Source organism: Vicugna pacos, chromosome 30 (genome assembly GCF_048564905.1).
Source record: "Vicugna pacos chromosome 30, VicPac4, whole genome shotgun sequence".
In the NCBI taxonomy this organism is placed as follows: Eukaryota; Metazoa; Chordata; class Mammalia; order Artiodactyla; family Camelidae; genus Vicugna; species Vicugna pacos.
This window is the reverse complement of record NC_133016.1, coordinates 15,909,224-15,928,510: the sequence shown is the minus strand read 5'-3', so window position 1 is coordinate 15,928,510 and position 19,287 is coordinate 15,909,224. Positions and strand designations below refer to the sequence as shown.

Sequence of the window (19,287 nt, the reverse complement as noted above, 5' to 3'; positions counted from 1 at the left end):
AACCAGACATTACAGTGTCCCTTTTTAAAATCCTCAAACATAATTTATATAAGCTAGCATGGAACAAGGCAACTTCTGAGTGAAAAAAAAAATCCTTATTAGATGCATAGTTAAGAATAAGGTTTTCATTTGCAGACACAATGAAACAGAAATTCTATGCTTACTTAAAAGTTATATTGCCTGGAATTTTAAAAATTGAACCGGAATATATTTTCATAATTAATCTTATGCTACATAAAAAATGAAGTATTACTACAAGACCCAAATTAATGAAAAATTGGTAGATTACTATTTTGTCACAGTATATTACATTTAATTTTAATTAAGCTAAAACAGCCACACTGTCCTTATAATCAGATATGCCAGTTACTGGTGAACAAGATTCTGATAAACGATTTGATACACAGACCTAAGCCCCTGCACTGCACAGCTGCAGACACTGTTCATACAACACTGCTGCCTTCAGGACAGTGGTACAAGCCGCGTTCTTCTCACTGCTCTAGCTTGTGCTTGGTGCTTTGAGGAAAGTCAACCTGGCTGCCCCAGGGGGACTTTAAGACCAGGAGCTGAAGGCAAGCATATTAGCAGGAAGAGGCCCACGGGAATGGGTCAGCAGAATTCTGCCTGTCAGGTACAGACCACCTGCACACTGGCAAGACGGCCCTGGAGTGGCCGAGGAAGTCAGTGCTAGGTGAACAGAAAGACCCCACGCCACTAAGGCTCCTGTCCTGCCCAAAGTGACTAAGTTATCATCTGTCCGCCCTCTAAGATGGCTGCTGTTAGGTAACAGTCTCCGGCACACCAGGGCTTAACATGACTAAGCTTTTATTCTAAAAGCACCAGACTGTAACTTAGGGAAATTACTTTTTTTTTAAACTCTAGTAGACTAGTGAAGGATATTAGTCATTTTCAGTTTTCTCTGCCCAAAGTGATTACTTCTAATCCCAGTAATGAAATACTAATATTTCACTTTCAACCACAAAAAAATTCCCTACCAACTGCCCCCTAGATCTGCCTACCCTGCAGCAACCTGTGATCTCACCTTTAACTTGTCCTCCCTGCTAAATACCGTGAAAAAAGTACCTAATAAATGAAAATCAAAAGCATGAGTTATATTTTTCCAGTTCTCATAAGAGCATTTCATCACTTGAACTATGTCTCTGCCTGCTTTCATTTTGATTAAACTGTTTAAAGCACTTCTTAAATGCAACTCTACCTTAGAGGTTTCTAGTTATAGTTTACCAAAAAGAAAGAGATTTTATTTGGCATCTGACTTTCAAATCTACAAAAAATTTAATTGTGACACCAGAAGGACCTAAGTGACAGTCTCCTTACCTTAGTGGCATTTGCATTTTGTCACTCTGTCAACTCATCTCTAATCAGCATTACCTGAGCTAGACCACTGCACACTCACTCCCTGCCAGTTTACCATGAGAAGATGGACTCTTCTGCAGACCTGCCGCTGCCATGTGAACCCGCACTCTGAAAGCGAGTAACACGGCAGAATGTATTTTTTCAAGTTACTTTGGTAACACGGATAATCATGACGCTTAGTCAAACCATTATGAAACGAGAGATGTGAGCAGACACGAGTATATCTTCACACCAGTTTGACACCAATTTCTGGGACAGCAGCACCCAGGATGGGGTGAGATGGACAGGCCTGCGAGCGGCAAGGTGCCCTGTGGACGGCAGGTGGTCAGCCGCGTGGTTCAAGGGCAAGTGCCGAGGTGCTTCACGCTCCAACGACGTCGGGAAGTGCTTTGCGGGGAATAATAAAAATGCCACAAACTACAGCACTAGAGAAGTCTGAGAATGAAGAAACATCAACTTCCTATTTTTCTTCTCTCCAAGTGTTAAAGTTACTTGTTACTTACAAGAGTTAAGTACTGAAAGAAAGATTTCTCTAACTTTAAATAACAATTATCTCCAGAAATCAAACGTTAGCCAAGACTAGAAATCTGAAATTAAAATTAGCTTTCCATACCTAGGTACAAAACATACAATCAGAAAACTGCCAAACCAATTAATTCAAAGAACATATCTCATTTTTTCAAAACTACACAACACACACACAAGAAAATCTATCTAAAAGTCAGCGCCCACTCCCACTCGTTTTTCCCCAAACTCTAAATGGAGGCCTTTCCTAAAATGAACCATCCTCAGCCCTCTATATTTGTGCCAGGTAGAATTTACCTACTCTCATCCACTTCTACCTTCCATCTCTGATCAGTTACTAAATCCAATTCCTTCACAATCACCTTTGAATCCATCCTTCCTTTCCATTCCCACTGCCTAAGTCAAGTCTGTATCACCTCAGGACTAAATTACAAAAGGCTGATTTTCTATTTGCTAGTCTCTGCATCCTAAACTATCCTAAACTTCCTGAAACACCACTGTGACCACAGCTCCAGTTTAAAAGCCCTCAACGGACTTCAACCCATTAGCAAAAGGGAGTCAGACATCTTAGCCCTGCAGTTAGATTCTTTTTCATCTAGTCTTCTCTTAACCTTTCAACCCTACTTTCCACTCCTCTTACCAAGTGACCTTCACCCCAGCCATACTGGTTTATTCAAGTCTGAATAAACAGGCTGAATGGTTTCCCTCTTCAGCCCGATGCAAACCACATCTTTTACCTGGTCCAGTATGTACGTCTCCACCTCAGTACCCAAGAGCCCAGAAATACCAATCTGTCTCACACCTCTTCCATAAGCCTGAGCAGAAAGAAGTAATAGGAACCAGGCCAATAACCACGAACTGCCTGTTGGCATCTCTTGTATTCTAGTTTGAAACACTGAGTTTTGTATAGTTGCAAAACGTCTACAAGTTTCAATCCTATCTTCACAAATAGCATATTAAAGTGTAGTTATTCACAAATGAAATGACAGGATGTCAGATATACTTCAAAGTAATGAGTCAGGGGTCGTAGATCTGGGTATGGATGAAATGAGACTGACAACTGTTGAACTGGATACTTGGCAGTTTTTACATAATTCTCTCTACTTTTCCATATGTTTCAAATGTTCTATAATAAAATATTTAAACATTAAAGGATGCAAGCTGAATACTTCTCCCTGAAAACTGAAAAGTCGTTTTTTAAAAATAAGAAGAGTTTGGATAAGTAAATTTGAGCATTAAAGAATTTCCTTAGCAGTTGGGGAGGGGTAAGGGATGAGGTAGAGAATTATTTTTAAAATATCAATAAGGAAAAAATTATTTACAATTTGGCAACTGATAAGATATGACAGCGTTTCACCTCTTCCCTTGACCTAAATGTTTAAAGAATCACCACACAATTTTAAGAGGTATAAAAGACCTCAAATATAATTCAAATTCTGTATCAATCATTCTCATTCCATAAACTAGCATTTAAGTAACAAAAATTGTATGCAAAAAGTATATTGTTGGTAGCAAATTCTGTTATCTCTATGATTAAGAAAATAAAAAGCCAGGATTATCCACCAAAAAATAAAAAATGAATGAATGCAGAATTTTACCTAATCTCATCCCATTGCCACAAGCACTCACTTTCTGAAAAAGGAAAAAACAGTGGCTATTTTGGTTGAATTGGGGACTGAACAGTGCTAAGGAAATGTCAGAAATGAAACACTTCTGGGAATTATTTCAAAACATAACAGGAGACGTGGGGAAGGGCACTGGATATTGATGAAATGAGACCAGCCAGGAGTCACTGTTCAAGCTCGTAGACAAGCACACGAGGGATTCATTACACTCTTCCATCCACTTTTGTTTCTGCATGTGTTTGAACTTTCCCATAATAAAAAATATATAGACCGATAGGTAAGAACACCCCCCAAAAAACTATATTTTTAAAGAAGAGGCCAGGGGCCTCCAGGAAAGCCCTTTTTAAAGAAATGCATACACTACTGTTTACGTGTTAAAAGTTTATTCATCCTTGATTTTATCTATGGATTCTTCCAGTATGAAAAGTACCAAGAAAGAACATACGCACATACGCACACACCTGTGTGCGTAGACAAATATATCCAGAAAACAGAATAGAAGGCAGTATGTCAAAATATCAGCAGTGCATCACCTTAGGACTTAAACAAGGATTGTCATTTCTCATTATAATATTCTCCCAATTTTCCACACTAAGCATGGGTTAGTTTTATAATCAGAGAAAAAAAATGGAATACTTTTTTAAAACTCTGATGAACATGTATAACCTAAGTTCTTCTCTAATCACACTTCAAAATAGAACAAAATATTGTGAATCCTTACATATTAACAAGCACATGCTTCTATTTATGTTGGTTAATTAGGTGAAGAGAAAGGAACTAACATTTTACTGATCCACTGACAATTCAATACATGCCAAATGCCTTACATGTACTTTTATTTAAGCTCAAAACATTCCATGAGGTAGAATTCTTACCCTTGATTTACAGCTGAGAAATCAGAAGCTTACAGAAGTTTAAAAATCTGTCCACGTTAAAACAGTAAAACAATATTCAAGATTCAAGCCCAATCTTCTGACTCAAAGTCCCCATTCTTACTCTAAACCTGTGTCATCTACGGACAGCCTTACTTCAAACAAGGCCTTCAGACAAGTACAGAAATAGAGAGAAAGGATTTAGAAACTATGGTAATCTGACATGGTGAGTTATGCCTTGTATGCTCTAACAGTAAACGTTGCAAAATGTATTTCATACGTCCATGTTTATATTACATATTGCCCATTTGTTCTAGGGGCCTCCAGGAAAGACCTTTTTAAAGAGATGCATACATCACCGCATACATGTTAAAAAGAATTCTAAGGCTATTCATCCTTGCTTTAATCTATGAGCTCTTCCAGCATAAAAAGAAAAGAATACCAAGATGTATTATTCAAAAATCATCAAAAGGATGATGTTTTTCTTCCTCACATTTGTAAATCACTCCTACTGGTTCCTGACAAATACTAAGGGCTCAAATTTAAAATCTAATTTTAAGTTATATTCACTATTATTTGTATTTGCATACTCCTTATGTAATCAAGTTCCCAAATGAGTATGAATTTATGTTATAATAAGACAAGACAAAACCATAAGATCTCCATATATTATTCAAATTTCATTCTATTTCATACTTCTATTCTCTTTCCTTGAGAAGTTTCAGTTTTTAGAAGTTCTTATCAAGTAAAATTTCATTTTTCAATTTGCCAAGTTATTTCTCAGTGGAAACGGCAAACAGCAGTAAGAGAACAGACAGGAGCTGTGAAGGGTGTTAGTATCAAGTCAAGAGCTGATGGTTTATTTCTAAGTCATCCTGCCGGTCTGAATCTCAAACACAGGCTAAAGTTTGTGAATTGCTATTAAATTAGTCCAACCATAAAGAGTAAAACAAAAACAAAACAAAACAGAAAAATCACTAACTTCGCAAATCATCCACTTCTGCTCTGTTAATTAAAGCTAAATTATGAAAAATTAAATTGTGACCCTGTATTTCACAAATGAAAATTTAAAAGCAATCTGAAACAAATCATACATCAATTTCTGCCGGAGATCATATTTAGAATGAACATGTATCAGTTCCTTTTGAGCTATGTATTTCCTCTACTTCAGGTACTGCGGGCGTTCTGGCAAGAGACTTTGCATGTCAGACTCTAAAAATCAGACGGAGGACAGATGGCAATGGTGCACCCTAACAAAACTTTCTCTAGCACATTACAAAAGATGTGATGGTACAGTTGAGAGAGAATCACCAGAGCACAATGTCCACCACACCTATGGCTTTTCTTTCTGGGCCCAGGCTTCACATGGGCATTATCAAAAAGAGACTAAAAGCAAGTAAAACTTTTGGTTATGCAATTAAGTGTTTAATAAATATTGCATTTTGTTATTTTCTTTAACTAAACAGATTTTTTTTAACTTGGTCTATAGGGTACATTTCAACTGTATCTCAACTCTGAAAGAAACACGAGCTTTTTGCAGAAATCACATAAAACTATCTCATAAGCTACATTTAGCCTGCAAGTTACAATTTGATTTCTTCTAATTTAAGTGAAAGTTTTTTAAATGAAGAAGACCTATATAGGTTGTTCCTTAGGGAATGTGTTACCTATCTGAATATCTGAGAAATGAGAGTCAATCCTAGGATAGATGTCTATCAAAGAGAAAAACATTTCTGAACAAAATGATTACTTATGTTATCCAGAATAAAACTGCTTTGATTATGTTAATTTACAACAATTTTTCCATTTTTTTCCCCTTTAATATTGCACAGAACTGGAAGAGCATCTTTTGATACAATGGCTTCACTACCAAATCGGATTTAGAATTTACCCTTTGTCAACTTCAGGATGCAAGCATCGTAGTAAGTAATTACATTATTTTAGATGGTACACGAAGCTCAATAAAGCAGACTAGGCGTGAGTTGGTGCAATACTTGAGAATATAAGCAGGGATCTGTGCGAGGCAGCAGAGCGGGGTGGTTAAGAGCTTCAGGGTTAAACCGCCTGCATCTGGATTCTAACTCTGCCCTTACCAGCAGCACAACCTAGAGCATATTACTTAACTTCCCTGTCGTAACCCCACCACCTGCAAATTGGAGACAACTGTACAGCACAAAATCACAGATAATATAAAACAAAGGCTAGGAAGGCATTTCAGACTTGTTTTACAAAAATTTAAGTGTCATATGAATTGGTAAACACTTAGCATCTGTGTGTTCAGCTTTGTGCCTTAAGGGAGGAACATAGCCAATGTGAGAAAGTCACAGGTTCTATGGAAACACGAGAGTTATAACATTTAACTAAATGTGGATAAATAGAAAGAAAATATTATGAAGAACAGTTTACTGAACGTCAGAGAGACTTAAAGAACTGTGACCCCCCCGGTCCACTGAGCTAGATTTTTTCTGACAAATCCAACAAAGACTACATGGATGAGTCTATTTAAAAAAAAAAAAAAAGGGAAAGAGACTAATTGAACTTTGACATCCTCAATGATTCAGAATTCATGCCTTCAAAGCACCATATTGACCTTTAATAACAAATGGGATACGCCTTGTACACTTTTAAAAACCTATTTAATATGTTCAGCCCATACAGCTTGAGTTATCTGAAGAACTGGTTTCTTTAATTAGTCCTTAAACATATTCAAAGCTTCAAGAGATCTATGTATTTATTTCAGTGTTCTAGATTTAAATCCTTATAACACTATGAGGTACAGGTACAATCATACCCACTTTACAAAGAGAGAAACCACAACCCTGGGAAGTTTAAGTGACAAGCTCGTCGTTGCACGGTTGGTCAGTGCAGAGGAAGCATGCTGACTCCTGATCCCTTAACTCCTGTGCTCTGCTGCCTTCCCTAGAGACTCCTACTTTAATCACATCACTCATGATTTAAAGACCTCAATTATACAATTTCAGATCAAGGTGAAACCTCTTTAGTCTCTCTTCATGCACCTGCTTTCTAATGATTATTTTAATTGTTCTCTGGTTCCATTTTATCTTTTTTTTTCAGAGAAGTGATCAGCTGCAAATGCATCATAATTTGATAAAAGAGTCAAGAATGTTTACTATTATGTTTCCAATATTCAACCAGATGATATTTTATGGTAGCAGTCGTAACAGTTTACCATGACTCCCAGGCCGTTAACCCAGTTATAACCAAGAGTCTAGAACCCAACAAGTTTAGACTTGATTTTTTAAAAACAGGCAATAAGATAATTACTAAAGGTTCCTATGCAGAGGAAAACAATATTTCAAACATATCAGTCTGCAAGTGCAGGGTACCAGAAATGACAGGAGTCAAGTACACCAGCTAGAAAACTATTGTTCAAATAATGGGTTCATATAATGGCAATGAACTTTTTCAGAAACTACACCAATAGATCCATCATTTTATCAAATCACAGCCTTTTTAAAAACTAGCTTTGGATGTTACTACACAAACTGCCACAATACTACCAGTAATCCAGACAGAACGGATAGTTACATTGCTTAACTGGCAACCAGAGGCGAGTCTTCCTATTAGAACTTGGCAATCTCAGGAAATAGCAAAAAAAAAAAAAAAAAAAAAATTGAGGTTTTTCTCGATGAGCTTGATTTAAGCCCAATTAGTAAGCGTAGACACTCCCTCCATTAACAGTCACAGATTTGTTTAAATTAACCTCCCCAGGGGCAACCTAAATCAGGAGTTAGCATTATTAGAATCTGTGTGAACAAACAGGTGCAGGTGTTCACATTACCAACGGACGAGTTAACGCCAAACCCACCTATTAACAGATATGGCTTGTATTTTGTGAGCTACTGGTTTTGAATGGCTAGCATGTATACGGGGATGCTCACATGCAAAGCAGTGACACTTTGTTGAAAAATGTGTTCACCTTTAATATGACTTCATCACTGAAAGCAGAAGTCAGAGTAACCACCGTATCACAAGTATCACATCATACTGTATGTGTCCTCCTGCCTCAGAATGTAACCTCTCAGAAGGAAAGCAAGACTGGATGTTACATTCTGCAGAGTAACTACGATTTGATTTGTACCTAGTCAACAGGCAATAGACAGCACTCCCTCCAGCCCCGAACTAAGCGAATGTGGCACAAATCTGTTCAATGTGCCTTTTTATTTTGCGTAAACAAGTAAAAAGGAAATCATGTTGCACTGCTTCATAAGAAGACTTTAGAGAGTAATTATCACTAAACTAGTTTGTGATTCTTCTTAGGATGAATCTGTTTAGAAAGTTTGTTTTAAACTGCTTGTATCAGTTTTTCTACCATAAAATATCTTTTGAGTTTGTATCAAAAAATTAACATCGAAAATTTACAACACATTCAAAAAAAAAAAATTAAGTGACCACAGATCAGAATGAGCACTACAGCAATCTGCCTTTCTGAAATTACTTTTCCAGCTACTGCAAGGAAAATAAAACAAAAAAAGCTCTGAAATATCTGAAAGTTACTTTGAACAAATAAATCATCCCAAAACCAAACAAACCATATCCCAGGAGAAATGCCATAAGGAGTGAAATTCAAAGTTTAAAATGCTCTACTGAGAATAGACTAGCCACTTATTCCTCAAGGAGTTCAATCCCAGACACAGAATATTCCCGTCAAATATAACTAGCTACGAGACATCAATACTTGGCTCACATTAAGGTTATGCACACTACTTGCTTAGAAAGAAAACAGGAGCTGTTAATGAAAGAATATGCAAAAATGAACAACTGTGAAAAGCACTAAATGAAACAAGTGAACTTGAGAAGGAGTAACCATTTGTTCCACAATAACTTTCTCAGTGTCACTGAAGCAAAATTAATATTTAATGATACGGGAAATACAACACAGGATTGTCACCTCCATACGTTTAAAGTAAGTTTTCTGTTTATCATTTAAGATTTCATGATGAGTGGTCTCAGACTCAGTGACAAAATACGGTCTAAGGCCACATCACTTTTATTTATTTTTTAACTAAAAGAGGTAAAATAACTTTACTGAAACTACTCACCCATACAGTTGAGCAACTATCAAGAATATGTTTATATTTATATGTTATACCAGTAGTGATCACATTCTCATGTGTAGTATATATGTATATATACACACATACTTCTTTTAATCACCAATCTATTTAAGAGTATTTGCATTTCATAAACACCATATTGCATATGTGTATGTGTGTGTGTGTGTGCATATACACTTCTTCCCAGGGGTAATGTATTAAACCTACTTGATGCTGGAAAAAGGAGATCCTTTATATCATATTCCAATGGCTAAATGGCAGAAGACAACTACTCCAACATCCATATATATTCCCTAAAAAATGACTCAGTCATCCCACAAACACAGCCCTCCAAGTACATAACATGGTTATATTTTCTACAAATGGGATGGTTTATAAGAAAAGTTGGTAAATTTGTTGATAAGAAAATTCCACTGGCATGAATAGCCACAGACACTTTCCTGGCTTACTGGGTCATCCAAGTTAATGACACAGACAGTATGACCACAGGATTCACCAGCAGGCTGAAACTCTTTTATCATTCAGACCAAGATTTCTCAACCCACAATTGTGACATTTTTGGGCCAGATAATTCTTTCCTGTGAGGGCGGTCCAGCGTACTACAGGAAGTTTAGCAGCACCCCTGGCCTCGTAGGATGCCTTATAGGATGTTTAGCAGCATCCCTGGCCTCTACCCACTAGATGCCAGTAGCGACCCCTCCCAAGGTGCAACAACCAAAATGTCCCCTAGGGTACAAATTTTGGCCTAGGAGTCTAACAACTTATTACAGTGTTTGTTTTCAAGAGGGGTTAAGTTCTACAACATCAAGAGAGTTCCAAGAAAATACAGGCATTCCAAATGGCTACTGTACGTGAAACGTTCCTGGATTCCACAAAGTAACTGAAACCTTGTTACTGTAGATGGCTAATTCTTCCACATGTGCATGATTAAACACTCTTGTGATGATGAATCTGGGACAGGCTGGGACAGGAGCCAACAGTGACTGGTTTTATAGTTTCGATGAATTACACCTTCTTTTAACCCTTCAGTGGACTAGCCATTCCTGCCAGAGTAACCCTTTTTTCCAAACCTTTTTCACCAACACCTTTAACATCAGACGCCCTCCTCTGGGCTCTCGCCATTCAGACACTGTGACTGTCACTGCACTGGGGTCAACTCTCACCCAAAGGCTCAGGCACCTTCTACAACCAGGCCAGACCGTCTTAGCCACTCCCCTCGGCCCTTGCTCTCATCTTGACATCCCCTACCCGGGTCAGCTCTTGACCCTTGACCCCGGCCTGACCCCGGCGTCCCCTCCCCCCCCAAGGCGGTACCTGAAGTAGTAGACATCGCTCTTGCCGGCACTGAGCCCAGATTTTCGGATCACTTCCTCCTTCTTCCATCCGGGGGGGAGGGCCGGGCAGTCCATCCTCTTCCCGCTCTCCGTGGCCCGGGGTCCCCTGGGCCCCGGCCCCGCGCTCCCCGACGGGAAAGGGACCGGCTCCCGCCGGGGGGCGCCGCCGCCACCGCTGCCGCCGCAGCCGCCGCCGCCGTCGCCGCCAAGGCCGCTGCCGCCACTCGGGGGACGGCCGCGGCCCCGGCCCCGGCCCCGTCCCCGTCCCCGGCCACGGCCCCGGCCCCGGCCACGGCCACAGACGCCGCCGCCCCGGCCCGCCTGCTTCCAGCGCCCCCGGCCACGGCCGCCGCCCCGAGCGCCTTCCCTGCGCACGCCGCTCACCGGGGACGGGGCGAGCGCGCAGCCCTGGCCCCCCTGCTCTATGGCGGAGTCGCCGCCAGCGCCGCTGCCGCCCGCCGCGCTCTCCCCCTCCTCCTGCTCCGGGCAGCAGCGGCCTCCCCCCGGGTGCGCGCGCATCCAGCCCCCTCCCCAGCCGGCGCTGCGCTTCTTCCGTAACTGAGCCCTTGGAATCCCGGAGACCCGCCCCGCCCGCAGCGCGGCGCGCGGGGGACGCGCGCAAGCATCATAGAGCGGGCGCGCACAGAGCGGCCCTCCCGCCCGGGGCGTGGCCCTGGCCACCGCCTCTTAGGTCCTCCAAGCGCTAGGGGCGGCCATCTTGTCTCCGCCTCCCGGAGGACACGCCTCCGCCCCACCCGCTCCGCCCCCGGCCGCGCCCTTCCGGCCCCCGCCCCCACGGGGCGCACGACTTGGGCCCCGAGTCACCGGTGGGGGGATGTCTGAGCGACTGGGGTTACTTTGTTTCAAATAGGGTTAACCTCTTCAGCTATGCGATTTTAGCCACGTTTGCTTCCCGATTAATGAACAACGAACAAACTGTATCTCATGTTTTGTATTTACTCACTATTCATTTATCAGCTTAAGAGGTACCCTCTTTCCTGCATCTTTATATCAGAGCTTGCCCGGGAGCTCAGATTCACGAATTAAGTCGAAGTGTCCCAATAGGGCAATATCGCTACCCTCCTAGAGTCTGTCTCCCAGGCCGCCGGACCCTGGATTGATTATCCTCCTAGAACTTTGGAAGGGAAATGACAGTTTGAAAAGTTCCCTCCAGGTCGGCAGGGTTCACCTCTAAACTCCGCATAAAATGACCAGAATCCCTGAATCCACCTAGAATTTACCTCATTTCTTAGGATCTTTTCTTAATTTGGACCTCCTTCTCTAATGGCCTGCGACAAATACCCATGGCCTTTGACTTGGTAAATACACCCCTATGTTGAAAGACCAACTTAACCCACTGTCACCGGCCTTTAGGAATCTGCGTGGAATTCATTTGGACCTGCCAACTCATCATTCAGGAGTGATTTTAAAAAATAATGACAAATTGATTAAGAAAACTAATTGCCATTTCAGAGGACCACATTTTCTATGTGTTTTAACATTTCTAAACTCAAGATGGTATATTATGAAATGTTTGGAAGACTGAAACATGGAAACTACATTTTGTGAAAACGGCAATAAACTAACTTCAGTTTTTGTACACATGGGACCTTAATGTTGAGGGCCAAGTTTAATATATAGAAAAAAACCAATTACTATAAAATAATGGAAAATCAAAATTTATTTGATTTGTCTTTGCAACATATGCAGACAAACACCAACTCAAACATGCAAACTTGTCTGTCTCTGAGCCTGACCTTAAAGTTCCTTATTAAAGGAAGGTCCTTGAGTTGAGATACACTAAGCTATAGCTTCCTCCATAAAATCTGTTTTAAAATGTGTCCAGCCAAGGGTTGGAAAGTCAAGTCCGCTGGAGAGATATCAGTTCTGAGATGTGCATTTAGAAGTCATCTTGTGAAAGTGACAATTGAAGGAAACCCTGCAAGTAAGTAAGATCTCCAAGGAAAAACACACATGGTAAAAGTAGATAGACAGATAAATAAATACATAAATAACTAAATACATTTTAAGTTTAAATTTAAATTTAAAAAATTATGATAAAAGAAAAAGAAAGATGAAGCAGGAATTGAATCTTAAGGAACACCAACATTTAAGGCTCAGGTTAAATAATAAATGAGAATTATGAGATCAAAGTTTGGGTAGCAAACACCCAGCAAGAGGCAGGCTTTGGTTTTCACACCTAATTAAAAACTGAAGGGCAAACATGAGCAAAAATCTCAGTAGAAATGGTAGTTGAGATAATAGATGGGCAAAGATATACTTTTGGAAAATTTTATCTTCCCATGCTGTGTCTAACAAGGCTATAGATCAAATGATATAATGGATATAAAAGTATGTTTAAAGGAATAAATCACTGTCAATTTAAGGTAATTACTTTGACTTCTGCTACCAGATTCCATTTGCTAAACCGCAGTAAATATAGTGGAAGGTTCCCTCTGTTAAGAAAACTCTTCTTTAGGCATTTCAGAAGCTTTTTTGGGTCACACTTGAATTTTTCTGCTGTGATACCATAAAGCAAAGTATAAAACCAAACAAAAACATTTATTCTTCCACTAAAAGAAGGAAACAATCTAATTAATCAAATTCTCACAGGGACTAGATTGACACCTTAAAGTATTGAGGATAAACGCTAAGTACCTAAGAGGTAGATCCCTTTGTTTCCCTTAAAATACTGGACAAATAATAGCCCTCTTATAATTCTGGAGAAATGCATTTTATATCACTCTTGGAAGAAGAGCAGCATTGTTTTTCTCAGTCAGTAAAGTAGTGACCGATTGTTCAATTTTATCTCTCTTGCCGTGGAAAAGGTCTTGCTGGCTTCACATTAGGGAAAAAATGAAAGACAACAGCAAGAGAGAATTAGGGATGAAATCTGGTCCATTAAGCGAACAAAAGAGATTTAACCACCTCTGATCTCTTCCTCCCAGGTGTAAAAGCAGGTGCTGAAACACCAGCTGTCACCCCTGGAAGACTGCTAATTTTTTTTTATGATATTTTCCCTTTGTTATTTAAGAAAAAACCTGAGATTAAGCCATTAAATAAAACATAGTTTTCAAGAAAAATAAATGTCAGTTTGGATTTTTATTAAGAAAAATAGAACACATACAAGGGATGAAACTTAAAAGAACAGGAAGTAATGGCTAGTTTTGAGATCTATATATTTATTAACAAATATAACCTGCATTTGAATTTTTGAATGTGATAAGATACTTAGTAAAAGAAGGATTTACATATTGGAGAATCCAACTTTTTCTAATGAGTATATTTGCACCAAGTGATAACAGGGGGGATCACTTTCCTTCTCTTAACAGAGATCAAACAAAATGGTCAGAATTTATTAAGACATTAAACAAGAGGGAGGGCATAGCCAAAAACCATTTTCCAGCGCCAATTAGCAGGTTTTATGATTCACTGAGTTGGCCCAACTACTGTTCAACTGCTTCCCAACTAAAACGAAAGGCTTCTGGCGTGGCATGTCAGAAGGGCCGATGACACTTTCAAGTACATGCAAAATAAAGTTTTTTTTTTTATTACCCTCCACTTGGAATGACTACAGAGGAATCTTACCCTGCATAGTTCAAACTAAAAAGAGAAGCATTAATTACTCAAAAGGCAAGAGAAGACAAGGAGAAGTAAGTTTTGAATCAAGGGAAATTATTTCAGAAGCTAGTGTCCGGCATTTTTAAAATTTTCTGCTGGTTGTTATATTAGCCATCCATAAGTGGCTAGTATTAGGCATTTAGGATTAAGGGATGGAGAGATGCTTATTTGATTTAACTTCCTAAAAATAGAAAACATAGGACTAGGAATAGAAAGAAAACGACATTTAGGTTTCAGAGCTCTAAGATACCACTTAACACGCTAAACACTGGTGGCTTTTTGTTTTGATTTATTTTGTTTTAACTTAATTCTGGTCTCAAAAACACCAGAATGCTAGGACGTGTGATCCAGAGAAACAAGGGCTGACAAGGGCTGCTGTTCACAGCAGAGGGAGGAACAGTAACTGAGTAAATTGGGAAATGCATCTCGCCAAGAGATTTCATGCCATGAGTGGCTTTCCCAGCGTCTCACATACGTCTCAGACGTAGCAGAGTAGGCCGAGAACCCACGTCTCCGGACTTGAGTTTACAGCTTTGTCTGCTTAGCTGCTTTCAAACTGCCGCATTGTCTCTTTTATTTCACCCCTGGACTTAGTCCTGCTTCAGAATGGATGAAGTTCCCTTGTTTCCACCCCATCCCTACCCCAGCACCTTTCCTGAGCTAATTCCTGTTTATCCCTTAGGTCCCATCTTAGACATCACTTCCCGCAAGGAGCCTTTTCTGACCTCCCTCCACCCCCTCATTCCTGGACCCCCCTGGGTTGTGTGCTGTATGTATACCATTAGATATTTCCCCCAACCATTTATTGTACTTGACTGTGATTAGTTATTTAATTGTGTTTCTTCCCCAGCCAGCCTAGAAGGCCATTCTTATTGTCACCACAGCATCACCAGAGCCTGACGGGGCTTGCCTGGAACATGGGAGGGGTTATTAGATACCTGATGAATAAATCAGATTCATGCATTTTGTAAAAATTGGATACTCTCAAAATAATGAGCAGCATATTTTCCTCTCAATGCAAGTATATAATCACATGGATTATCTGAAATCAGAGTATTAACAGCTGTTCTTATTCTTATAAAATGTGAATGGATCTCCATGTCCCAAAAGTTATTTAACAATAAATTTAACTCAATTAAAAATGAGGCTTAAATTCATTTTACAAAAATGCTTAATTATAAGACAGTTATAATGTGTTCTAATTTAGAGTGGTCAGTCTCTCCTACCTGAATTGAAAGCAACTATTCATCAATTCCTCAAACATTTTGTGTCTTAAAAGATTTAATCACAACATGAGACTCTACTTCTAAACAACCATTCCTGAACTTGTGTATTTACCAACATTTACGTTTCTGCTCTTTGACTTCAAATAACTTGACTTCTCCTAATATTCTCTGAACATATATGCACACATACATTTCAATGTCTTTTTGTTTATTTTGGAATCTTTTACAAGATTTTCAGAGTATTGGTGGAGGGGCTTTGCTAATTTCTGACTTACCCATAATTTTTTTAACATAATGTGGAAAAGCTAATAGAGAGTCCATGATTTGGCCAAATGATTCCTTTCTGAAATACTTGCGGGCTTGAAAGGTACACCTTTCACCTACCTCAAGCCTCCCCCACAAGCTATTTACAATTGTACAGTTAATCTTGAGATGTCATGTTGATTATCTCCAAGCATCTATGATTACTGTTACATATTCTCTTGCAGAGCTTAGAAGTCTGTCCTGTAAGGAGGAAGATGGGAACAGGAGGGATCCAGCAACGTTGTCTGTCATCATCTGTAGCAGACATACCAGTTGGTCTAATGTAACATCCATCTCCCTTGCCTGCTTCCATTATGAAGACTAAAAAAAATCTAAATACTTAGCTGTCCCAGTCTAGTTTAGGTGAGAACAGTGGACTGTAGGGAGTGGTTTTGAGAAAGTTTTTTACTTCTCTATTAAAGCAAAACAGAACTAAAGCATGGTTGACACTACCCTCTCCCTTCTGTTCCCACCTTAAATATGGACATGATTCCTGAAGCTGTGACAGCTACTTGCAACTGAGAAGCAAAGAGCAGAAAGATAGAAGGCAGACACCCTAAGAAGAGCAGGGCCAGAGGATGACATTATTGAGTCACTGAACCAAGTCTTGCAACTATTTATCTCCAGACTTGTGTGTTACGTGAGAAACTAGACCATTTGGGGATTAAACCGCTTTTGGGTTTTTAAGTGTGTGTATTTTGCTGGAAATTGGGCCACTCCCAAGCTTAAGCCCTCTGGGTAAGAGGTTGCACAGAGTAAAGGAGAAAGTCAGAAGAGGAGAAAGCCAGCAAAGAAGGATGGTTGGTAGACTTTGCACCCAGCAGTAGGAGTCCAGGAAAGGCCTCCCTTTCATACTCTGATTGGAAGCAAAAGCATTCCAAGAGATCATCTCTACATCAGCTCTAATTTTTATCTCCTTGCTTCGCACAATGACAGGCCCAGCTACAGAGCATATGGACCATTAGGTTATCTCTGAACTTGGTCATTTCATTGCAACTATTGTCTGAGCCCTAAATAGAGTGATAGGTCTGGGAAAGGAGAACCTAATTAGTGTTTTTACAGCTGAAAATTTCATTTCAATAAACTCTTTTATTTAAAAAAAAAGCCATGAACACCTGGTGTCTGAGTCATGCCACCTTATTTCACTGTCCAGGATTATCTAGTTGGTAACAAACAGTGCTATTTTGAATGACATTGGCTAATGACAAAGGAACAGATGCCAACTTAATATGTGGATGATGTGAGGTTGTGCCATATGGAAGCCAAATAACTTCAGGGCACACTGAATAAAAGTTCTGCTGTCTTTCAACAGAGAAAAGTGGTGGGAAAACTTGCCACCTCAAGAACACAGTGGTGTTCACAGGCCAAAACCCAAACTATCTGACTAGTGGCAATTTGTACCATATCCACTTTGAAATCAGTGATTTGGCTTCTGGTGGTTGGGGGCAGGGGGGTAAGAGGTTGGAAGGATGGAAGTCATCCACAAGAGTACATTGATTTAATTTTATGACTGTTTATTTGATAATTTTACTTATATTTAACTTATAAATCTGTTCATTTTTTAATTACATAAGAACCACAAGCATTATGAGGTTAAAACAAGTTTCATATTTTTACATCTATGAATAACATCAGAAAATAATTTAATTCAACACCAGGGGAGAGGGGGTCCTCTATTTTTTCCTTGTGAAAGGATTACGTTTATTTCTCAAGTTTAAGGAAAAAGTGCCCTAATTGGCACTCTCCTGATCATATCCTTTCTTCCCAAGCAAAGAGATTTCTGAGAAATTAATATTCATCTCTGGTGACCCCTTACTTCTTAAAATCCTTTCCGTCCTTGGCTTATGAGACATCATACTACTCTGATTCTCATTCTATATGTTACTTTCCATTTGCATTGGGTATTGGTTCTTTCTTGAATAGTTTCTTAAATGATGGTGTTCTTTGAGGCTTCATCTTTATTCTTCTTATTCTGTGCGCTGTAGCTTGGCTAAGTCACCTTCTCACCAGATTTAGCCACAGAACTGAACCCTGTGCTCTGATGCCAGCATGGCTTTGGCATCAGCAAGATCATCCTACTGTAAATAAAATAATGTCATTTGCAGCAACACGGATGGACCTGAAGACTGTCATTCTAAGCGAAGTAAGCCAGAAAGAGAAAGGAAAATGCCGTATGATATCACTTATATGTGTAATCTTTAAAAAAAGGACACAAATGAACTTATCTTCAAAACAGAAACAGACTCACAGACATAGCAAATTTATTGTCATTTTCAGTGTTTTTAAATCATATGTTAAAGGTGTTTTTTTTTTTCTGAGAAGTTTGAAAAACATCCAAATATGTTAATCTGAAACTTGGAATAATAACTAAGTATAAGATCTCAGGGACTCAATAAGATAGAAGGACAAGATACTGCCATAACGTTATGGTAAAGTGAAGCACGTTGCGATATTTCACTGGGGCGTACATTGCAGGGGTAGGGGGAACACAGGGGAAGTCAGTAATCTGATTGGAAAGAAACATAATTTTATTCAGGTCTAGTTTTTGCCTAACCCTGCTTTATCATGGAACTGAAAAGATAAGGGAATAATCTCTGAACATACTGTGAAATGCGAGCCTCTTGTGACCATTATGAGAATGTGAATTTTCTTTGCCAGAGAAACATCATTTTAGTGTATGTGATTTAATCATTTAGTAGATTCCTGAATGGGAGGGCGGCACTGTAGGCCGAACTCCTCGCATGTCTTCTGCTGAGATCACTGGATTGTAGAAATATGAGAGGTAATCAGAACAGCAAAATTTTAATATTTCTTTTACTCGTTGGTACTTTGGTGTTGCCCTTGTCTTCAAAATCAAAGGCATTTAATGCCATAGGTCACTGTCACCCCCAGAGAAGCAGCACAGTGCTCAGACTTCTCTCCTTTGAACTATTATATGATCACTAAATACTTCAGCACAACAGCCTGTACTTAATTCACTTCCACGTGCTTTCTCTCACTGTCATTTGGATCAGACCATCCATGCTTAGGTTCTTATGGCATCTTCTCACTGTACATCAATCAGATCAAGTCCTTCAACTGATTACATTTCAAATGGTTCACCAGGTCAGCTTAAACACCTTTATTTGGCTTCCTCCTTTCCTGTTTCTTTTACTCTTTATATAAGATGGATTTTTTTAGAGGATATTATTTAACTCTTCAACACTTATCCCCAAGTCTTTTTTTCAGGCGGGACTATAAATGCCCTGCTTTCTGTGTATTGTACTATTTCTTCATTTGTTGAAGACATTCTTGAAATCTTTCTGGTCCTTGCACATAGAGCTTTTAAA

At 39.5% G+C, this 19,287-nt stretch overlaps 1 protein-coding gene across 1 annotated transcript in view; it reads right to left on the bottom strand.

The window, feature by feature from the left end:
• Window positions 1-11,556, bottom strand: part of MBD2 (methyl-CpG binding domain protein 2) — a 59,055-nt gene extending 47,499 nt beyond the window's left edge. Inside the window, exon 1 of the mRNA XM_006205810.3 lies at window positions 10,789-11,556. Within this exon, the coding sequence (XP_006205872.2) occupies window positions 10,789-11,327 (539 nt within the window). The 5' untranslated portion in view covers window positions 11,328-11,556. The remainder of the gene's footprint in view (window positions 1-10,788) is intronic.
• Window positions 11,557-19,287: the final 7,731 nt, after the last annotated feature.